This window comes from Trichosurus vulpecula, chromosome 1 (genome assembly GCF_011100635.1).
Source record: "Trichosurus vulpecula isolate mTriVul1 chromosome 1, mTriVul1.pri, whole genome shotgun sequence".
Taxonomy (NCBI): domain Eukaryota; kingdom Metazoa; phylum Chordata; class Mammalia; order Diprotodontia; family Phalangeridae; genus Trichosurus; species Trichosurus vulpecula.
The window spans coordinates 415,966,930-415,986,787 of NC_050573.1; the positions used below are offsets into that span (position 1 = coordinate 415,966,930).

Here is a 19,858-nt window from a genome sequence, read left to right on the forward strand (position 1 = left end):
ACCACTCTAATATCTTTGCCAAGAAAACTGAGAATGACATCATGAAGATTGGACATGACTGAAAACAACTGAAATATCCATTGTGGTATTTTATGCAAGTTCCCAAGTTTTGGGGGTCTGCTATGTGAATGGCCAAAGGCAAGTTACATATATAGCCTGAGTTACACTTAAAGTGATGCTGTGACTTGGAAGCAGCTAGGTGGCACAGTGGATAGAATGTTACAGTTGGATTCAGGAAGAAGAAAGCTGCATTGAGAGATAAACACAGGAAAAAGGAGAAGCTGTTCTCATAATCTTCTGCCATATGAGGGTTAGTTAAAGGAGTGTTTAGTGTGGAAAAGAGCAGTCTCATGGACAACACCAGAGATGCCTTCAAGTATTTGGAGAGTTGCCATGTGAAAAAGGGATTAGACATTATTATAATTTTTTTTTAATCTAAAAGAACAGAACTAGGAGTAATGAGTAAGAGAAACAGTGAAGCATATATAAGCTTGATGTATAGAAAACCTTTCTAATAACTAGAAGTATTCAAGAGTAGAATGGATTACCTTGGCCTCATTGGTAGTCTTCAAGCAGATGCTGGCTGGTCACTTCCAACTCTGAAATCCTGAGGTCCAAGATCTGCCGTTGACTTATTGGGGAAATTAGATTTTAGAGACCACATGTCTGAGAGCTTCTTAGTGGAAGCCAATTATTTGACTAGTCAGAACCACCGAGTCTCAGCCCATAGGAAAGAATGCCATTGGGCTACAAAACACTGCAGTCCTCCTATGTTTTGCTGAGAAAAAATACAATGATTTCCATCAAATGAATATGTTATAATTTTATCAAAATGTTTGTGTCTTTTTGATGATTTTTAAGTTTGCCAAAAAAGAGTCAATTAGAAAAAAAAATACACTGTAATTCTTAAAGATGACTATTTCTTATTTTACAGCCACAACTGATTTGTCAGCAGCCTCATTTGAGATGGAAATGTCCCAGACTGGATTCAGTGCTCATTATTCACAGGTGAATTGATCACTTGGTGGTAGGAACTACAACTTTAGCTTTGTCTCTCTGCTTAGATGGCATAGTGGAGAGAGTGCTGGTCCTGAAGTCAGGAAAACCTGAGTTCAAATCCAGCCTCAGATGTTTACTGGTTGTGTGACCCTGGACAAGTCACTTAACTTATGTTTGTCTCAGTTTCCCCATCTATAAAATGCAAATAATAACATCTTTGTCCCAGGGTTTTTGTGGGGATCAAATGAGATAATAATTTTAAAAGCACTTAGCACAGTGCCCAGCAAATAGTAACTACTATATAAATGTTAGCAATTATTATTTTCCCACAAAATTATCTTTTTACTTGATATTCAATATTGCAAGTGTTCGACGTTTCTGACATGAGGATTGTCTTGACTAAATCCTAATGTTTTCCAGTCCAAATTTGAAAACAGCATTCCTTAGGACTCCTATTAGAACTGTATGTGAATTTATTATGTATTTAACAAGAAAAGCGAGTTGTACATAATAGAGATTTACGATTTCGGGTACAATCTTCTGCTGTTTTAAATATCCCTTTCTGTTCTGTTCTACTATGCATATGCAAATGCCTATACCATTGGGTGTTCAATAAGTTCTGAATTTTAAAAATTGAAATAATCACAATAGCTAACATTTATATATATAGCACTTTAGAGTTTGCAAATGCTTTACTCATTATCTCGTTCTGTCCTCACAACAACCTTGAGAGGTAGATGGTATTATTGTTCTCATTTTATAGATAAAGGAAACTGAGGCAGACCAAAAAAAAAAAAAAGAAACATGTTATCCTGCACAGCTCACTACAGAATGTGAAGAATTGTTCATCCGGCACATTTGACTGATCATATTCCAGCCCTGCAAGGAACAATTGTGAATGCCATTCATTCAGAAGTGCTATTTACACATAGAGTTCAATGAGAAAATTCACTCTTAGTATTTTGTCCAGTATAAACACAATTTCTTTTTCTCAATGGGAGACAAAGCAACATGGTAGAAAACAGAACTGACTTTCAAGTAGGAGAACCTGAGTTCGAATCCCACCTTTGGCAACTGCAACTTATGTGACCCTGGTCATTTAATTTCTCTTGGCTTCATTTTTCCCACCTGTCAAATAAGGGGTTTGGGCTAGATGGTCACTAATGGCCTTTCCATCTCTAGAGCTATGATCCTACAATAAGTGTCAACATATTCCATAACAATATTAGAACCTGAGTTCTTAAGGGGATCAGAGACCCCGGTCCCCTCCTAAGTACCGTATATGTGAAAGGGTAATAAAGGCAACTGTAGTGATCAGAAAAACATATCTATCGTTTTTCACTGTAAAGGTCTTATGGGGTCCATAAAGAAGTACTGACCTTTCAGTGTATGTATTAACATATAAGATCCTTAAGAGCAATTGTTCCATTCTTCATATTCATATCCCCAATACTTAGCACAGTGCCTGGACACATAATAGGTGGAGAATGAATGTCCATCAATTGATTGGTTGATATTTATCTTTCTATTTAAATATAAGGACTGGGTTATGCTTGGAGCTGTAGGAGCCTATGACTGGAATGGAACAGTTGTCATGCAGAAAGACAGCCAAATTATAACACCGTCAAATAATTCCTTTAATGTTGAGTCTACTAAGAAAAATGAACCACTTGCTTCCTATTTAGGTAAGTATATTTAGATTCTTTAATTATTGGTTATCAACGTTCCTTCTTTTAGGGATTTGACTTCACCAGAGTCCTAGGTTTCAATGTCATTAAGATTGTCATCTGACCATGTCATTCCTGTGCTCCATAAGCTCCATTGGCTCCCAGTTAGCCCTAGGATCAAATACAAACTCCTCTGCTTAGCATTTAAAGCCTTTTGCCATCTTGCTTCAACCTACCTTTATAGTCTCATTATACATTAGTATCCTTCGCTCTCCCTATAATCCAGGCAACCTGGTTTTCCTGCTATTCCTCACACTTCACATCCTATCTCTTGACTATCTTTACACCAGTTTTCCCCTATACCTAGAATGTATTCCCTCCTCACCTCCACTTCTTGGAATCCCTACCTTCCTTCATAGCTCAGCTCAGGCATTGCCTCCTACATGAGGCCTTTCTTTATCCTTATTCCACTCCCCTTCCCACCAGGCTCCATCTGCTGGTATTGTGCTTCCCCCACCTCTGGAGAAATTACCTTATATTTACTTTGCATATGCTTTGTGCATTGATACATTTGCACATATACATTGATACAGTATAATATGTATAATATATCATATATAATATATATAATGTAATATATCTATATGCAATGTATATATTTCCCTAACAGAATGTAAACTCTTTGAAGGCACTATTCTTTCATATTGTCTTTGAATTTCCAGTGACTAGCAGAGCACATAGTAGGTGATTAAAAAATATTTGTTGATTGATATGCTTCTCTCTTGGCCAGCCAGATAGGAAAGCCTGGAATAAAATTATGTCAGAGAATTAACTAGGTCCTTTGAGATGGTCACTAAGTGTATCAGAACTCAGCCCATATCTGAAGCATTGTGCTTAGAATTCTAAATGCCACATTTTGTGAAAGACCAATCATACCCCCAATGTGAGGATTGGTTTAAAGGAATGTACATCTTTGTCAAGAAAACCTCAAAAGGAGTCATGAAGAGTAGGACCAAACAAAGGGGTGTTTAGCTTGAGGAAGATAAGACTTGGTGGGGGAAGGTGAAGGATGGGAAGGAAAGACACTGTTAGAAAGAACTAGAAGCAACAAGTAGAAGGTGCTTATTCTGAATAACAATAAGCTTAATAACAACACAAACTCTCCAGCTTGGGAAGGGAACAGATTTCAGCATCAACTTGTGCACTCATTACTGACCGCATTTTAAGCAGTCTACATGGATACCTGTTTTTGATAGGAGATTAAGCTTGATATAATTTCTAAAATTTCTTCCAAGTCATAGATTCTATTTTATATAAAACATGGTGAGCTCACAGACTGACTTATATGTGTGAATTATACTCCTGTCATATAAAAAGGAGGAAACAGGCAGAACAATGATGCTAGTTGGAATATACGCCAATGCAATCATTGCTTGATCCAACCCAAATGAAACAGCTATTTGTTGAGCTCTTATCATGCACAAGGTATTATACTACGTTCCATGAGACATCAAAAGTTGTATAAGCTGCTGTCCCTGCCCTTTGTGATCACCCACATTTTAGCTACCAGTGGCCATGCAGGTGTTGGAAGCAGGTGCTGTGAAGCGCTTAGAGCTTGGTCAGACATCAGAGATGCCAAGGTCATCCACTGCATCCCAAGCCATCACTAGTCATCCTGGTTTTTATCTTGCCACTGGATTTTGATGACTGTGGAAGACAAAGTGAGACTAGAGACTTTCTACAACTCTGCCTCGTTTAATCCAATTCATGCGCAAGTCAACATATCACCTCATGATGTCGTTGCTCCTCTTCATAAACAAAGGACAAACAACAACAGCTACCTACATTACATACGGATGAAGTCTGTTGCTGATGAGCCTTTTAAGCAAAAATTTCCTCCAATCCCTACCTCTGTTCAGGGTTATTTCAGCAGAGTCAGAGATCTGGATCATAAGATATTGGCACAGAATAAATAACAGCGTCTTCATTCCTGGCTATACAGGCTAGAATTTATGATTCTTCTCTTTCCAGGAAAGGAAAACTATGAATGTGCTGTCTACAATGTACAGGAACGATGAGGTTTTCGTCTGTTGCAGCAGTCACTCAATTAACTCAGTCACAAATGAGACCATGATACCCTTTGCCAAAATAAAGTCTAACTTATATAAGGAAATTTCTTTCCAGGAAGAAAAGTGCTCAGAAATCCCAGAAAAAGAAAACTACCCAGCGCTTTTAAACTGGTCTCTCAATCCATAGAGAGATTTTACAAAGTTCATTGGGAAATTTACAAGCTAAGAAGAATTTGAATTTGTGAGCCTAACACCTGCCTAGGTTACAAGCTGTTATTATATTAAAAATCTTTTGCATAGGCCCTAGAAAAATATCTTATGTTAATCCATAATCCCCTGAGAGCAGCACACATTCCAATAACATGTACCTCTATAGACAGACATGCTCGAAGAAGATCCTCATCCCATGTTCCATGCAGACAGATCTTCACTTCACAAATGGCTGGGGTTTGGTGGTGCTAATAGGAACTAGGCCATAGTCTTCAGGTTTATTGATTACTAGACCACATTAGGCAGAAGCAAAAGTAAAGATACATGGAGTGGAACCATTAAATCAAGACCAATGAAAACAACTTTCCCCCTACCTATTAGATCTTGTCATTTTATCAAAGAAGAAAATTCAAATAATATCAAGATTCATTTCTCGTAAGGATTGTAGTTACTTTAGTTTCCTCCTAATTTCCCACCATTTTCACATGTGAGAATAATATTTTATTTTGCCTTGGGTAGTGTTCTGGATTTCTTTATGTTTTATACATTGTTCTCATTCAGTCTTTTTAACTCTAAACCTTAAGAATATTTTTTAAGCTCATTAGATCTCTCTTTAATATAAGCCCATGTCTCTGGAAGTAACAACAAATAAATTAATTTTTTTTCTTTCCAACTACTACAACCACCCAAAGTTCAGGAAGTGACAAAGATTCCCTAATATGTAGAGTACACTGTCATGACCTAGATAGTCTCTGGTCTTTACATTAAGCTCTTTGAGGTATTTTTTGTTTGTTTTTAACATTCAGTTATCACCTAATTGTTGGTAATTGCTCTGCCTAGCCAAAAACTTTTCCATCCTCCAAGGGTCAGACCAAATGCTGTCCTCTCTGTGGAACCAAAGACCTTCCCTAATATCTCCCTCCTCTGTACTGTTATAACACTTTGTACCTCCCTTATTCTATTATTATTATTATATTACATTTCTTATAGCACTTTAGCATTACATAGTCATTATATCAAAGTTATTTCAATACATAGCATTACTCATTTTTACATTCCTTTTCTCCACAGCACCTGACAAACTAAATAAATATAAATTTTACAAAATGAGTATTCCAGAAAAGTCCTGTTTTGTTGCCTCATAGTGGCTTGCATTTTCAAAGTCTGTGTTACTAGAGCTCTTACAAGTTGTTTTGTTTTAATCAAACTGGAAAGGCTTTGAGTAGGGACTCAGTGACAAAGAATGTGTTGGCTTCCCAAGAATCCCAGTTACTAACAGAGAAGCACGTCACTAGAAGGTTTGATATTAAATGATGAATAAGGCAAAAGTCAGTTCCTGGAGCCATTAGGCTTAATCCATATTAACATTCTAACTATAAATGAAATAAAATACATAAAAAATGACTAAATGAAAGAATAGCTCATAAGAGACAGCCCCCCCTGCCCCCGCACCATTGAGATATAGTAGCATAAGTGCCAATAGCCACTACAAGAATAAGGCGAAGACATTCATTCCATGACAAAGATTTTACAAAGTTTCTCAAACTAAGCCAACATCTCTCTGATGCTTGGTAATTTCAAGGCAAAAGTGATTACTGAGGAACATATTAGAAACTGTTTAGGAAAATTTGGTACAAGATTAAAAAACATGAAAGAAGCCAACGTCTTTAAAATCTATTCCAAAGTCTTTTTTCCTCTGTACATTATGAATACTTTCTTTAAGAAATGTTGGAAGCAGTAGACATGGAGAAAAAAAAAATCAGCCAAGAAAGAAAATGAAATTATCTTCTCAGGCAGAAAAGGCTGGTTGTAAGTTAGAGCAGCTATATCGGAATAAACTGCTGGCATTCAAATTGTTTATTGTCATCCTTTCTCGGAGAAGTTTAACCAATACAAAAGAATCACCTGATAGCAAACTCCAAAAGGCCTAAAACCACCTCAGCCAGCAAACACTTTAACTTTGCCAAGTGAAGAGACATGACAGCCACAGGCAGGGGTGCTTTAGTACACAAGAAAACTTTCAAAACATTCCAGAAGAGGAGAATGGAAAATCAGAAGCAGCATTATCTCAAAACAAAATAAAAATAGCCAAAAGCAATTGAGAAGAAAACAAATCTTTAGAGAACTTGGTATGAGCTTTAATTAGCAGTAAGACAACAAATTGGGAAGAAATGGAATAGCGCTGAAAGCATTCTCTAATGATCTATTCTGCTCAGTGGCTACAGTAAAGCCATCATATTTGGAGTTCACCATCACGGTATCCCAGAATTATGTGAAAAAATCGAAATGGCACTGAAGAAAATAAATTTAGGGTATTTTTGAGACCAAAAGCAGTGTTTTTAATGATCCCAAATAGCTTGATGCTGCAAAAACACTTAGCTTTCACACTAGCTCCTCTTGATAATACTTTGTGATTGTAAATTATGGATCATCCAAATATCAGAAGAATTAAAATTACGAGTATCCCAAAGGAAAATGGGAAGATGCGTGGGTGGCAGGGAGGATGTAAACCAGGCTATAGCACAGTCTAGCCTAGATCAAATACATAGTAGTCATATATTCACCAAGAAGTATTTTTCTACCAGAAGAAAGAATATAAGAATGCATCAAAAACTACTGCCACAGATGCCTGGTTTTAATCTATAAAATATAAGAATCAACTTTGCACAAATTGAGGTAAACCCTGATGAAAATATGAAGGAAAATTTTGATGGACATTTTTCTACAGTAGACTACATCTTTATCATTGTACAAGTAACTGACATCTGGCAGGAGGGAGAGAAGAGGCACAAGATCAAATGGTTTCTATTGTTTCTTGATTACAAAAAACCAAGCAAACAATTTTTGACCCAGTGGACCAAAAATGCACTTTAAAGACCTTCCTCCACAAGATATCTTCAATAAGACATGTTAAATCTTACATGCTTCTATGAGAGATATGACTATAAAGGTAAATTTATGAAAGGGCACAGAATTTGGAATAAGAGTACTTAAGGATCAGATCTGAGCTCTGTTGCTTGCTGCCTAATATCTAACTTCTCTAGGCCTCATGTTCTTCATAAATAATGAAGCAGCTAGATGATGATCTGGTCGCAGCATGGTATAGGACCATGCTAGGTCCCACTCTGGAGACCAAAAGCAGTGTTTTTAATGATCCCATAACTTGATGCTGCAAAAACACTTAGCTTTCACACTAGCTCTTCTCAGTAATACTTTGTGGTTGTAAATTATGGACCATCCAAATATCAGAAGAATTAAAATTGCAAGTATCCCAAAGGAAAAGGGGAAGATGTATGGGTGGCAGGGTGGGTGTAAGCCAGGCTATATAGCATAGTACATTATGTATTCTCTACAAGTAATGTAAGAATGGGAGCAGCTAGGTGGCACAGTGATTAGAGTGCTGGGCAGTCTAATATCTTCCTGAATTCAAATCTGGCCTCAAATACTTGCTAGCTATGTGACTCTGGGCAAGTCACTTAACCCTGTTTGCCTCAGTTCCTCACCTGTAAAATGAGATAGAGAAAGAAATGTCAAACCATTCCAGTGTCTTTGCTAAGAAAACCCAAAATCTGGTCGGGGAGACATGACTGAAAGAACTGAACAACAGCAACAATGTAAGAATAGATCATCAAGGCCATGAACGCCTATAAATGAAGGTAATTTAGTCATGTAGCAAAAAGGAGACTCAACAGATGCAGAGTCCAGTGCTACAATCATACTCCCAAGACATTACAAGGAAGCAGAGGAAGACTTCTAGTAGCCTCCAGGCCTCTAGATTGAGGTTGGTCTTCTTTGAGGGTTTTACAATAAAGTCATATACAACAATTATAGAGAATGAGAAGGTGTAGGAAGCTTGGGACCTACACCAGTGAAGCTGCAAGCATGTCTAAATATCTAAATTAGTAGTTCTCAAAGAGTGTGTCCTTTGACACAAAGGTTTCATGAATTGAACTTAAACTTTTAATTGCATGAGCATGTGTGAGTTTTCTGATTCCTCAAGGCAAAAGATAACACTGTGATGACTGCGGAAAGAAAGTTCGAAAGCTGTAGGTCTAAATAACGATAAAAAGATGAATGAAAGAAATGTGGTTTTTAATCTTATTAAAATTTTGTAATACTCTTCATAATTAGACATTATAAGGAGATCTACTTTTGAAAAGAAAGTGTTTTATCTTATTTTTTTAAAGCAGAACCTAAATTGAGATCAGAGAAAAAAAGAAAAATGGAAAGCACAAACCAAATATTTTTATAGGAAACCAAGCCTGAGTAGTTGCTTACTCAATAATTAGAAATCCCAACGATTTGCAGAGTAGTATTTATAAGAATGAAAGATATTTTAATACTAAAGACCTCGATGTCTTTTCTTATTTGTCTGTGAATTTAATACAGTGAATACTGTGTGAATTAACTTATGGTAAAATATTTGAATACATAAATTAGCATGTATGGTCTAATCTTTCTCAGGTAATGCTATTCTCATGAATTTGTTTTCATTTGTGTACCTTAACATTTATAATTAAAACAAGTTAAAAGACATTGGAGTCCATTAAACAGAGGGTAAGAATTTATTTACATCAAATCTCATGTAAGTTAATGGTCCCTGCTCTCTGCATGAAGTTTTATGCCAAAAAAAGTCTAACATGTACAAATACAATTTCTGTCCAAAAATTGTGTATAAATGGGCCCAGCTATGTAAAATTTAAGTCAATAAACATTTATTCAGCTCCAGCTTTTTGAGGGCCCTGAGTTATAATAAGGTCTGAGTGGAAAATAAGGATGAATAATAAGCTCCAAACTCAAGGAGCTTAGAATCAAGAAGAGTAAAAACTGATCTAAGTTGATTTCACATAGAGCCTTTGGTAACAAAACATATGAGATCTTGCCTCAAGCCACAGGACAATTCGGAAACCCTCATGTCTGCAATTATTCTCTTTCTAGGTTATATGGTCAACTCTGCCACTATTCCTGGAGACGTGATCTACATTGCTGGGCAGCCCCGCTATAATCACACGGGTCAAGTCATTACCTATAGGATGGAAGGCCAAGAAATCAAGATTCTCCAAACCCTCAGTGGAGAACAAGTAAATTTGCAAGTTACTATTAATAAAAATCTAAGTGTACCTAGTTAACTTTGCAATTTTTAAAATTTTTTTTACAAACTTAGGTCTGTCAGTTGCTTAACATTCTTTTAAAATTTTCTTTTCCACTAAAATAAATCTTCCTTCAATGGGTGGCTCTTTGTGATTGGAAGGTAACGCTGGGTTTTTGAAGACTAGACAGCAGAACACAAACTCTGGCAGGTTCTTCCAAGCTGGAAAAAAGTTTAGTACAGGCTGACAGTGGATTATTTTAGCTAGGTGGTACAGTGGATAGTGTGGCCTGGAGTCAGAAAGACCTGAGTTCAAATCCAGCCTCAAACACTTACTAGCTGTATGACCCTGGGCAAGTCATTTAACCTCTGTCTGCCTCAATTTCTTCATCTGTACAAAATAACGATAGTAATAGCACCCTCCTCCCAGGGTTGTTACAAGGATCAAATGAGGTAATAAACATTAAGTGTTCACCACAGCGCCTGACACAAAATGGTTGTTGTCCTCCGTTCTGGAAGAGGACCAAAATGACATCACTATGCTTGAGTCAAGATTCAATGTGTCCGACTGTGGCTGATCGGGCCAATACGAGCTCGGAATGCTCTACCACAGGCTGGCCACAAATAATCCCTGTGAACATTTGGGGTGGTTACTCCAAACTTGTGCATCCTGCATTTCCTTTGAGCTGTTTCAATTCTGCTTTGCTCATAGAGCACAGCACCTTCTCTGATGTGAGCAAGCCTTACTGAGCAGTCCTGTGCCAACGTTTCCCATATCACACAACCAATTCCAAAGTTCTTGAGAGAGACCTTGAGAGTGTCCTTGTATCACTTCTTCTGACCACCATGTGAACACTTGCCCTGTGTGAGTTCTCCATAAAATAGTCTTTTTGGCAAGCATACATTTTGCATTCTAACAATGTGTTAATTATTATTAATTATTGTCATTGCTATGTATCTATTTAGCTAGTGTTAAAAAATGTTCAAGGAAGAACCTACCTGTGTTCAGAGAAACTCATCAGAAGAATGTTAGCTGCCTAAAAATAAATTATTTTAGCAATAGCAACTCAGGAAAACAACTATTTCCTTGGAAAGAATTACATGTCAGATGTGGCATTCATATTGATGAAATCATGGACCGAGTATTGAAGTACTGTGCCCTTACTTATTATTTGTGAGGTGCTGCTCTAGGCACTGTAGAAAATACAATTTAGCATAAGATCCAATTTTCCAAATCTAATTCAAGAGATGAAACATAAAGACTCGAGATAACTTTCAGTATCAAGCAGACAGAAAATGGTTCCAGCCCCCACAAAAAGTGCTTTGAACAGTAAATTCTTAAGGATCTCAGAGAAGAAATAAGTCCTTGCTGGCTAGACTTAATCAGTCATGGAAAGACAAGAGCTGATACTTAAAGCATGGGTGTCACTAATATAGGTGGAAAAGAAAAGGGAAGGATATTCCAGAAAGCAAGAAGGAAAAACATAAATGTGCAAGATGGAATTAGGAGACAGTGAAATAGATGCACTATAGCAAGAAGAAATAAAGGGTTCATGTAGGAGAGTAGTGGGAGACAAATCTGGAAAGGAAAGTGAGGCTAAATGGTATAGGATTTTGAGGGAAGCTGGTAAAAGTTAAGAAACTGTGCAGACTGGGACCGGTACAAATTTGTGTTATTTAACCTCAACTGAGCACTATGGCAAGGCAAGACTTTTACACCTCCCTATTTATCACTGTTCCACTAAACCTGGAGGAAAGATGCAAAAAGATGCAGCTGCCCCTGTAGGAATCCAACTTTCCCCTGTGAGTTAGGGTTGAGAAAGTAGCCCCAGAGCACATGCTACAAAAATAAATATGCATTTGGACCTTTACAGAACACATGACCTTCTTTGTCTCTATCATCTCTTAGGAATATGTATATATATATATATACATATATATATATATATATATATATATATATATATATACACACACACACACACTCTCCTAAATATAGAAGGTACATGAACTTTTCTATAAAACAATCTCCCTCTCCCCCCAAAAAACTTTTTTCTTCTTGGCCAAGATCATTCTATACAACTACTGGACAAATCTTTTTCACTTTTGCCCTACTTTGGAGCAACACAAAATCATTTGGTGGCAAGAGACTTCCAGGTCAGTCTGGTTCCCTATTGAGTTTTAATTTCACTTTACTACTTCTAAGTATGTGAATATGCCTTCTGTTTTGTTCTGTTGATAAACAGATCTCTGGGGCACTGCATTAGGGATCTAACTCCTGGTAAACAGCAACCCATTCTTGGGGTCTGATCTTTGAACTACTGCTTCATCCAGATAAATGAACACTCATGTGAGCCTCATGTCTCCACCTTGACCATAAGGATTAATGAGAGATTATATACAACATTCCCCTGTCCTCAGTCTCATAATCTTGTGGACTTCATAAGGATTTATGGATTTCATAAGAGCTATAATTTCATAAGACTATTCAAGTTGTCCCTTAGGGCAGTTTAAAGCTATCAAGGCTTCAAAATGCCCTAAGAGTTTGGAAATACCTTGAATTTAGTTTACCTTAAACTCCAATTCAGAATAACCATGGGGGGGGGGTAATAGAAACATTTGTAGAGTGTTCTACTCCTCTTCCTCCTCCTATTCCTCCTATTCCTCCTCCTCCTCCTCCTCTTCTTCTTTTTCTTCTTCTTCTTTTCTTCTTCTTCTTCTTCTTCTTCTTCTTCTTCTTCTTCTTCTTCTTCTTCTTCTTCTTCTTCTTCTTCTTCCTTCCTTCCTTTCTTCCTTCCTTCCTCCCTCTTCCTTCTTCTCATCCTCCTCCTCTTCTTCTCTTTTCATATGAGAAGGAACATTAGACTGGGAATCACACATCCTGAGCTTTAGTTCTAGTTATGTCATTTACTACCTAGGTGATATTGAGAAAGGTACTTAACCTTTCAGTTCTATCATGTATGAAATGAACATGATAATACCAGTCATACCACATGTTCCTCCCTCAAGTTGCTGTGAGTAACAAATGAGGTCAGAAATGTGAAAGCAGTTTTAAAATTGTAAAGTATAATATAAGGAGTCATAAATGCTAATTAATTATAATAATAATTTTCCACATGTTAATATAGGTATAAGAAATAATTTAATGTTGAGCTTCCCAGGGAATTTTAATAATCACTGGAACTTCCCTTTATATTTCCTAGATTGGTTCCTACTTTGGCAGTGTTTTAACAACAATCGACGTTGATAAAGACTCCTTCACTGACATCCTTCTGGTTGGTGCTCCCATGTATATGGGAACAGAGAAAGAAGAACAAGGAAAAGTGTATGTGTATGCTTTGAATCAGGTAATAATGACACTAATATTTGAATGGGGTCATCTCCTCTTTTCGTGCCATGTTAATTAATGAATTTCTCCACTCTACATTATTCATAGAAGAAAAAAGCTTAGGAAGGAAATTTCCAGGGCCCATCAGTATTTTTTAAAAGAAGAATTTAAACTCTTAATATGGGGGTACAAATATCACAATGTCTTCTGTTTGGTAATTAGTAGTTTCTACGATGAATAAAGAATATGTAGGAGATACAGCATGCCATAGACCAGGTTTGGAATAAGGAAGATCTGGTTTCAGGACCTACCTCTCACACATACCTGCTGGATAGCCATGGGCAAGTCACTTAAGCTCTCAGTGTCCCAAATAACTTTGCTAACTCTTTAAGTTATGGGTGAGGTGCAAAGCCATAGAGGCAGAGAGAGTTTTCATACTGAAATTTCCTCACAGGCCAGGCCCCACCCCACTCCAAGAGAGAGACAGGAACAGACAGAGAGAAAAGAGAGACAGAGACAGGAAGAGAGATTGAGAGAGACAAAGAGAGAAGAGAGAGACAGAGGCAGACAGAGAGAAAAGAGACAGGAAGAGAGATTGAGAGAGACAAAGAGAGAAAGGAGAGACAGGGACAGAGAGAAAAGAGAGAGAAAGAGATAAGAAGAGAGGTTGAGGGAGACAAAGAGAAGAGAGACAGAGACAGAAAAGAGAGAGACAGGAAGAGAGATAGAGAGACAAAGAGAAGGGAGAGACAGAGACAGACGGCTGGGCATGCAGACAGACAGAGACAGAGAGTGACAGTGATTTTCCCAAGGTCACTTAGCTAGTGTAGCAGATACAACATTATACAACATCCAGAAAATTTTGCATAGCATCACCATAAGATTGGTATTCTGCCTAGAGCTCTAAAATTTATTTGATGAGTAAATTTGGCTTCAGTTTCTCTACCTGTAGAAAGGAGCATAAATATTATTAATTCTGTGTATATTATCATTAACATCACAGATTTAGAGCTGGAAGGGACCATCTATGAGAAAGAACATCTATGATATTAATAGCATATAATATTAATAATATTTAATGATGATAAAATAATACCCTCCCCCTCATTTCTACTTGTACTAATATTAGTTGCTAAATATTATATCAAATATAATTTTTAGAATAGACCCATCATTCCATCACTGTAGGGACCTCCCAGGGAGGAAGCTCCTTCTACCAATGCCTGCTTTGCAATTTGTAGTCTTAGAGAATGTCTGGGGGCACTGAGCTGTTAAGTGACTTGCCCAGGGTCACACAGACACTTTGTGTCAGAGGCAGCTGTGTAAGAGATACTGCATAGCATTGTGGGTAGAGAATCAGCTTTGGTGAGTCTTGAACCCAGGTGTTTCTAATCAGAGAGCTATTCTCTATTCACTATAGAACACTGATCGCCCCTCAACACATATAAATATTATTATTACTGTAATTGCATTGTAATTAATGTTTTAAATTTTAATGTATCTAAAAGTCTCAGCATCTCCTGATTAAACATACTATGCAATTGTTATTTTATATGATTAAGTGACCCCATTTCTCCTTTTTTGGCCATCTTCCTTTTTCCCTCTCTTTTATACTACTTTTCATTTCTTTCCATTTGTTTATATTTTCTTCCACCTCCTACTTCCAGAGTAATTTTTATCTTGGTTCCTTAGAAGAGAATCTGTTATCATATTTCTGAGGGACTTTTCCAAGGAGTGTGGGATTGAGTAGAAAAAGATCACAAGATGAATGAGGATGCCTTTGAAACATCAATTTATTGATTTTATCAAGATGTTATGAGGTGCCCACTGGCTCAGCCCCACTGATGAAAAGCTAGTGATCTATTTTCAACTTAACTTCTTTTCACAGCCCTATGATCCAGTGTGTGGAATCCTTAACTTGCCCACAAAGAGTTATTTCACAAACTTTTTGCAGTTATTGTGGTCATTACTAGCACAGATTTTACTATGTACTCGAAAAAAGTCTACTCAAATGCAGTAATGAGAGATATCCATAAATATCCTTTTTCCTCTTTTTCACAGACTAGGTTTGAATACAAGATGAGCCTGGAGCCCATTAAGCAAACTTGCTGTTCATCCCTCAAGCATGACTCCTGCAAAAAGAAAAACAAAAATGAGCCTTGTGGGGCTCGTTTTGGAACAGCTATTGCTTCTGTGAAGGACCTCAACCTTGATGGATTTAATGATATAGTGATTGGCGCTCCCTTAGAAGATGATCATGGAGGGGCCGTTTATATTTATCATGGAAGTGGCAAGACCATAAGGAAAGAATATGCACAAGTAAGAAATCAAACCTTGGGATGACACCCGGCTGTTGAGCTTCCGATCTGCATAAGTTGGGTTGCTTGCACTGATTCATGATTGTGATTCTTTATTGGAAAAACCAGATTCATGCTCTTGCCAATTTGGGTGTTGATGTTGTTTTTTTACCAAAAGAAACCACACTGTGACTTTTTCTTTTATCTAAGTCCCATTCTAGTTTGGTTTACTCATGTCTCCATGACCTAGCCTTTTCTAAACAATAACCATAAGAACAAAAGAAATGTTCAAATGATGCCATTTCACATCTGTAATGCATTTGGTCTCTCAGGGTGCTGCTTTCTGGAGGAAAAAAAAAACAGAACAGTAACTAACTGACTTAATAAAGGAAGCTAAATTATTATTTAATATGTAATAACCAGGCCATTTTAGTAAAATTATGCCAAATTTATAGTTGTGTATCCTAGAGTCATAATTTTCTTATTAAGGTCTATTTGCAAAACCTCATGATTTACCTTTAAGGAATCCCTGTTGCAAAAAGAGGAAAAAAACCAGCTCAAAAACAGAGCCTGGCCTTCAGGGGGGATTAACATTTAAAAATTTTTAAAGTAAAATTTTATAGACAATTAACAACTCATAATCAGTAAACATAAAGTGCCTTTTCTGCCTGAAAAAAGTAAACCGCCACCACAATGGTCTTTTACAGCAGTGTTTACTACACAATAAACACTGGAGACCTTTAAAAGAACATTATAATTTAATGTTTGCTAAGTGCCAGAGCTGTCTGGGTATTGAACAACTACACAGAACATAAATACAATACAGTTCACTAACATAACATGAATACAAGATTGACACTGACTATTTGTTTCTCTTTTTAAAAATTAACTTTTCTATAATTTTAATGTCATCATTGAATTTACAGAATGTATTCTATATTGAGAAGTTGATTTTAATTAGATACTGGACTCTTTCACTTCTTCAGAAGCCCCAATAATATTCTTTGAAATATGACTTGACTCAGACACAAGTAGAGAATTTCAAAAGCAATCTATTCACTCCATTTAGTAAATGAGTGGTTTCTTTTAAGTTCCTAATGGCATTATTTACAAAATAATGTTTAAGTAGAAACAGGCAGGATGTCAGAGGATAATATAATTAAGGAATTTTTAGCACATGGAATAAGAATCTCTTTCATATGTTCTGCTACTTTGTTACTTCAAAATTAACTCAATAAATCTAAAAGAGATGCATTTGAGAAGCCAACATGTATTGTTTGACAATAAAAAGGAATCTCCAAAAATCAGCAGTGTTGGCAGTTATGAGGCATTGTTCAGTTGTTTCATTTGTGTTCAAATCTTTGTGACCCCATTTGGGGATTTTTTGGCAAAGATACTGGAGTGATTTGCCACTTCCTTCTCCAGCTTATTTTTACAAATGAGGAAACTGAGGCAGACAGAGCTAAGTGACTTGCCTAGGGTCACACAGTTAGTAAGTATTTGAGACCAGATTTAAACTCAGGCCATCCTGACTCCAGGTCCAGTGCCACATAGCTGCCCCACATGGGGCATACATGTTGTTAATTTTGCAACCCAGAATTTACAGCTTAAACTCAAATTTCATTTGGGTCAGAGTAATGATCAACATTTTTAACATGTACCATGAATGTTTGCTTTCCATTCTGGGTAGGTGTGGTTAATGAACCATATTTAGATTAGTTTGGCGTGCAGTGTCTGGTTCTGGGCCGCATTTTTTTAGAAGAATATTGACAAACCAGACTGTTCAGAGGAAGTTAATCAGGATTGTGTGGATACTCAAGACCAAGATGAGTAATGAAGAATGTAGAAATTTATTAGGTGGTATTGTAGGAATAGAAGAGACGGCCCAAGATCCCTCAAAACTGTATCATATAATGATCACCGAAGGAACTGGTAATTCTTAGCCTATAAAAGAGAAGACTTAGGGAGACACGTGTTTGAAGTCTGTCATGTGGAAGAGATATTAGACCATTGGTGCTCTTCTCCAGAGGATAGACATAGAATTATGCTATAGAGCATAATTTCTTACATAGGTAAGAAAAACTCTGCTGACAATTAGAACTTGCAAAAAAAAAAGAATAGATCGATCTAAGAATTAATGGGCTCCCGCTCATTAGATTTCTCTAAGGTAAAATTGGCTCACTTTTAGAGACATCATGGCAGAGATTGGTAGTCATGTATGGTTTAGATTGCCAACTGCTACAGCTTTTCTGATCTCTGAAATCTCTATCAACTTTTTTGATTCCGTGATTCTGGTTCTGTGAAATAATTGGATATGGGATAAAAAGCTCTAGATTAAAAATCCTGATTCTGCTGCTTATCACCTACAGAATCCTACACAAGTCATTACCTCTTTCTGGAATTCGTAGACTGTTCATAGCATCATAAAGCTAGAGCTCTACGGGACTTCTACTCTAACCCCTTTATTTTTTAGATTAGAAACTGTGGCCAGAGAAGTTAAGTGACTTGCCCAATGTCACATAGGTAGGAAATAGCAGAACAGGGATTTTGACCCCAGTCCTCTGACTCCAAATCTAGTAGTTTCCTAATCTGTAAAATGAGGGCATAGGACCACATGATCACCACTATCCCCACTAACACTTGCTAGCTGTGTGACCCGAGGCAAGTAACTAACTTCTGTTTGCCTCAGTTTTCTCATCTGTATGATGGGGATAATAATGATAGCACCTACCTCCCAGAGGGGTATTGTGAGGATCAAATGAGACAGTAATTGTAAAGTACCTAGCACAATGCCTGGCACAGTGCTTCATTATTATAATTTTAATTATTATTAATTATTATTATATGCTACTTATATTTGAAAGGGCCTAAAATCAAACTGGATCTGCTTCATTTCAGTTCAAATGTCAACCAGAGGTCATTGACAACCTCTTCAACATCCATGATGGGAAAAAATATCATTAATTTTGCTGGCAAAAAAAAGAAAGCACAATTCAATAAACCACAAATTATAAGTCAAGGGAAAATAATCTCTTTGTTTCTGATTTGCTTTTTTTTGTTACTTGGCTTCCTTGAGCAGCCTCATTCTCACCGTGTAGCTGAGGGCTCCCTAAGTTTAGGAAAGGTCCCTAACCTTCTGGTTCCATTCTCTTATATTTGTCATCAAACAGAACACTAGCCAAGCCAAATGTCCTGCAACTCTTAATTGTCAGCATGGTATCCCAGTGTCTATTAAGCATTTGTGGCTGCTGAAGGCAGTGGCCACATCTCAACATCAAGTGATTTGTTGTGCCTGTACACACTAAAAAATAAAAGTTCTGTTTCCAGGACAGAAAAGGAAATAATCTGTATGAAAATGCCCACGATTAGAGGTGAAACGCCTTAGATCCCTCAAGACTCCCCTTAATTGGCCTCCCTGTATAACTTCCTATTACTTCACCTGCTCTGAAATACCCCTACAAAGTGCTCAGGACTTGTCAGTGTCTCCGTAGAATGAGACTAGGCAGACGGAGGAACTATAATCAATCAGTGGGAATGCTTTTCATGAGGTTCAGCCAGGGTGAGGTGAGAGCATTTTTTCCTCTCTGGTCTTAGTGACTCTGAAATGATTTTGTCTAGAATTATAAAAAGCAAAAGGTCCTTTAGTAATAACAGAGTGTTTCCTCTGTGCTTCCACACAAGAGTTTATTTGAGCACAGTTCCAAATAAAACTTTCTCCCTTTCCTTCTCTTTGTCTCTTTCTTTCTTTTTTCTTTCTTTCTTTCTTTCTTCTTTCTTTCTTTCTTCCTCCCTCCCTCCCTTCCTTCCATTCTTCCTTCCTTCTTTCCTTCCTTTCTTTCTTTCTTCCTCCCTCCCCCTCTCTCTTTTTCTTTCTTTCTTCTTTCCTTCCTTCCTTCTTTGTTTTCCTCCTTATTTTCCTTCCTTCCTTCCTCTATCTATTTGTTAGTTCATTCACTTGCAAGTCAGCTAAAGTGTAATTTAGATTTATATTGAAAGTGCTTCTAGCATCCAGTTCTCCCATGGATAATACTGTTTGGGTATTCTCACAGCGTATTCCATCAGGTGGAGATGGAGAGACACTGAAGTTTTTTGGCCAGTCCATACATGGAGAAATGGATTTAAACGGAGATGGACTGACTGATGTGACCATTGGAGGCCTTGGTGGTGCTGCCCTCTTCTGGTGTGTATTTTAACAGCAC

General features: G+C 37.1%; 1 protein-coding gene across 1 annotated transcript in view; it reads left to right on the forward strand.

The window, feature by feature from the left end:
• Positions 1 to 19,858, forward strand: part of ITGA1 (integrin subunit alpha 1) — a 199,403-nt gene that overhangs the window by 126,278 nt on the left and 53,267 nt on the right. The window contains exons 10-15 of the mRNA XM_036760530.1: positions 935 to 1,008; positions 2,540 to 2,684; positions 9,884 to 10,026; positions 13,238 to 13,381; positions 15,424 to 15,681; positions 19,709 to 19,839. Coding sequence (XP_036616425.1) covers positions 935 to 1,008; positions 2,540 to 2,684; positions 9,884 to 10,026; positions 13,238 to 13,381; positions 15,424 to 15,681; positions 19,709 to 19,839 — 895 coding nt within the window. The remainder of the gene's footprint in view (positions 1 to 934; positions 1,009 to 2,539; positions 2,685 to 9,883; positions 10,027 to 13,237; positions 13,382 to 15,423; positions 15,682 to 19,708; positions 19,840 to 19,858) is intronic.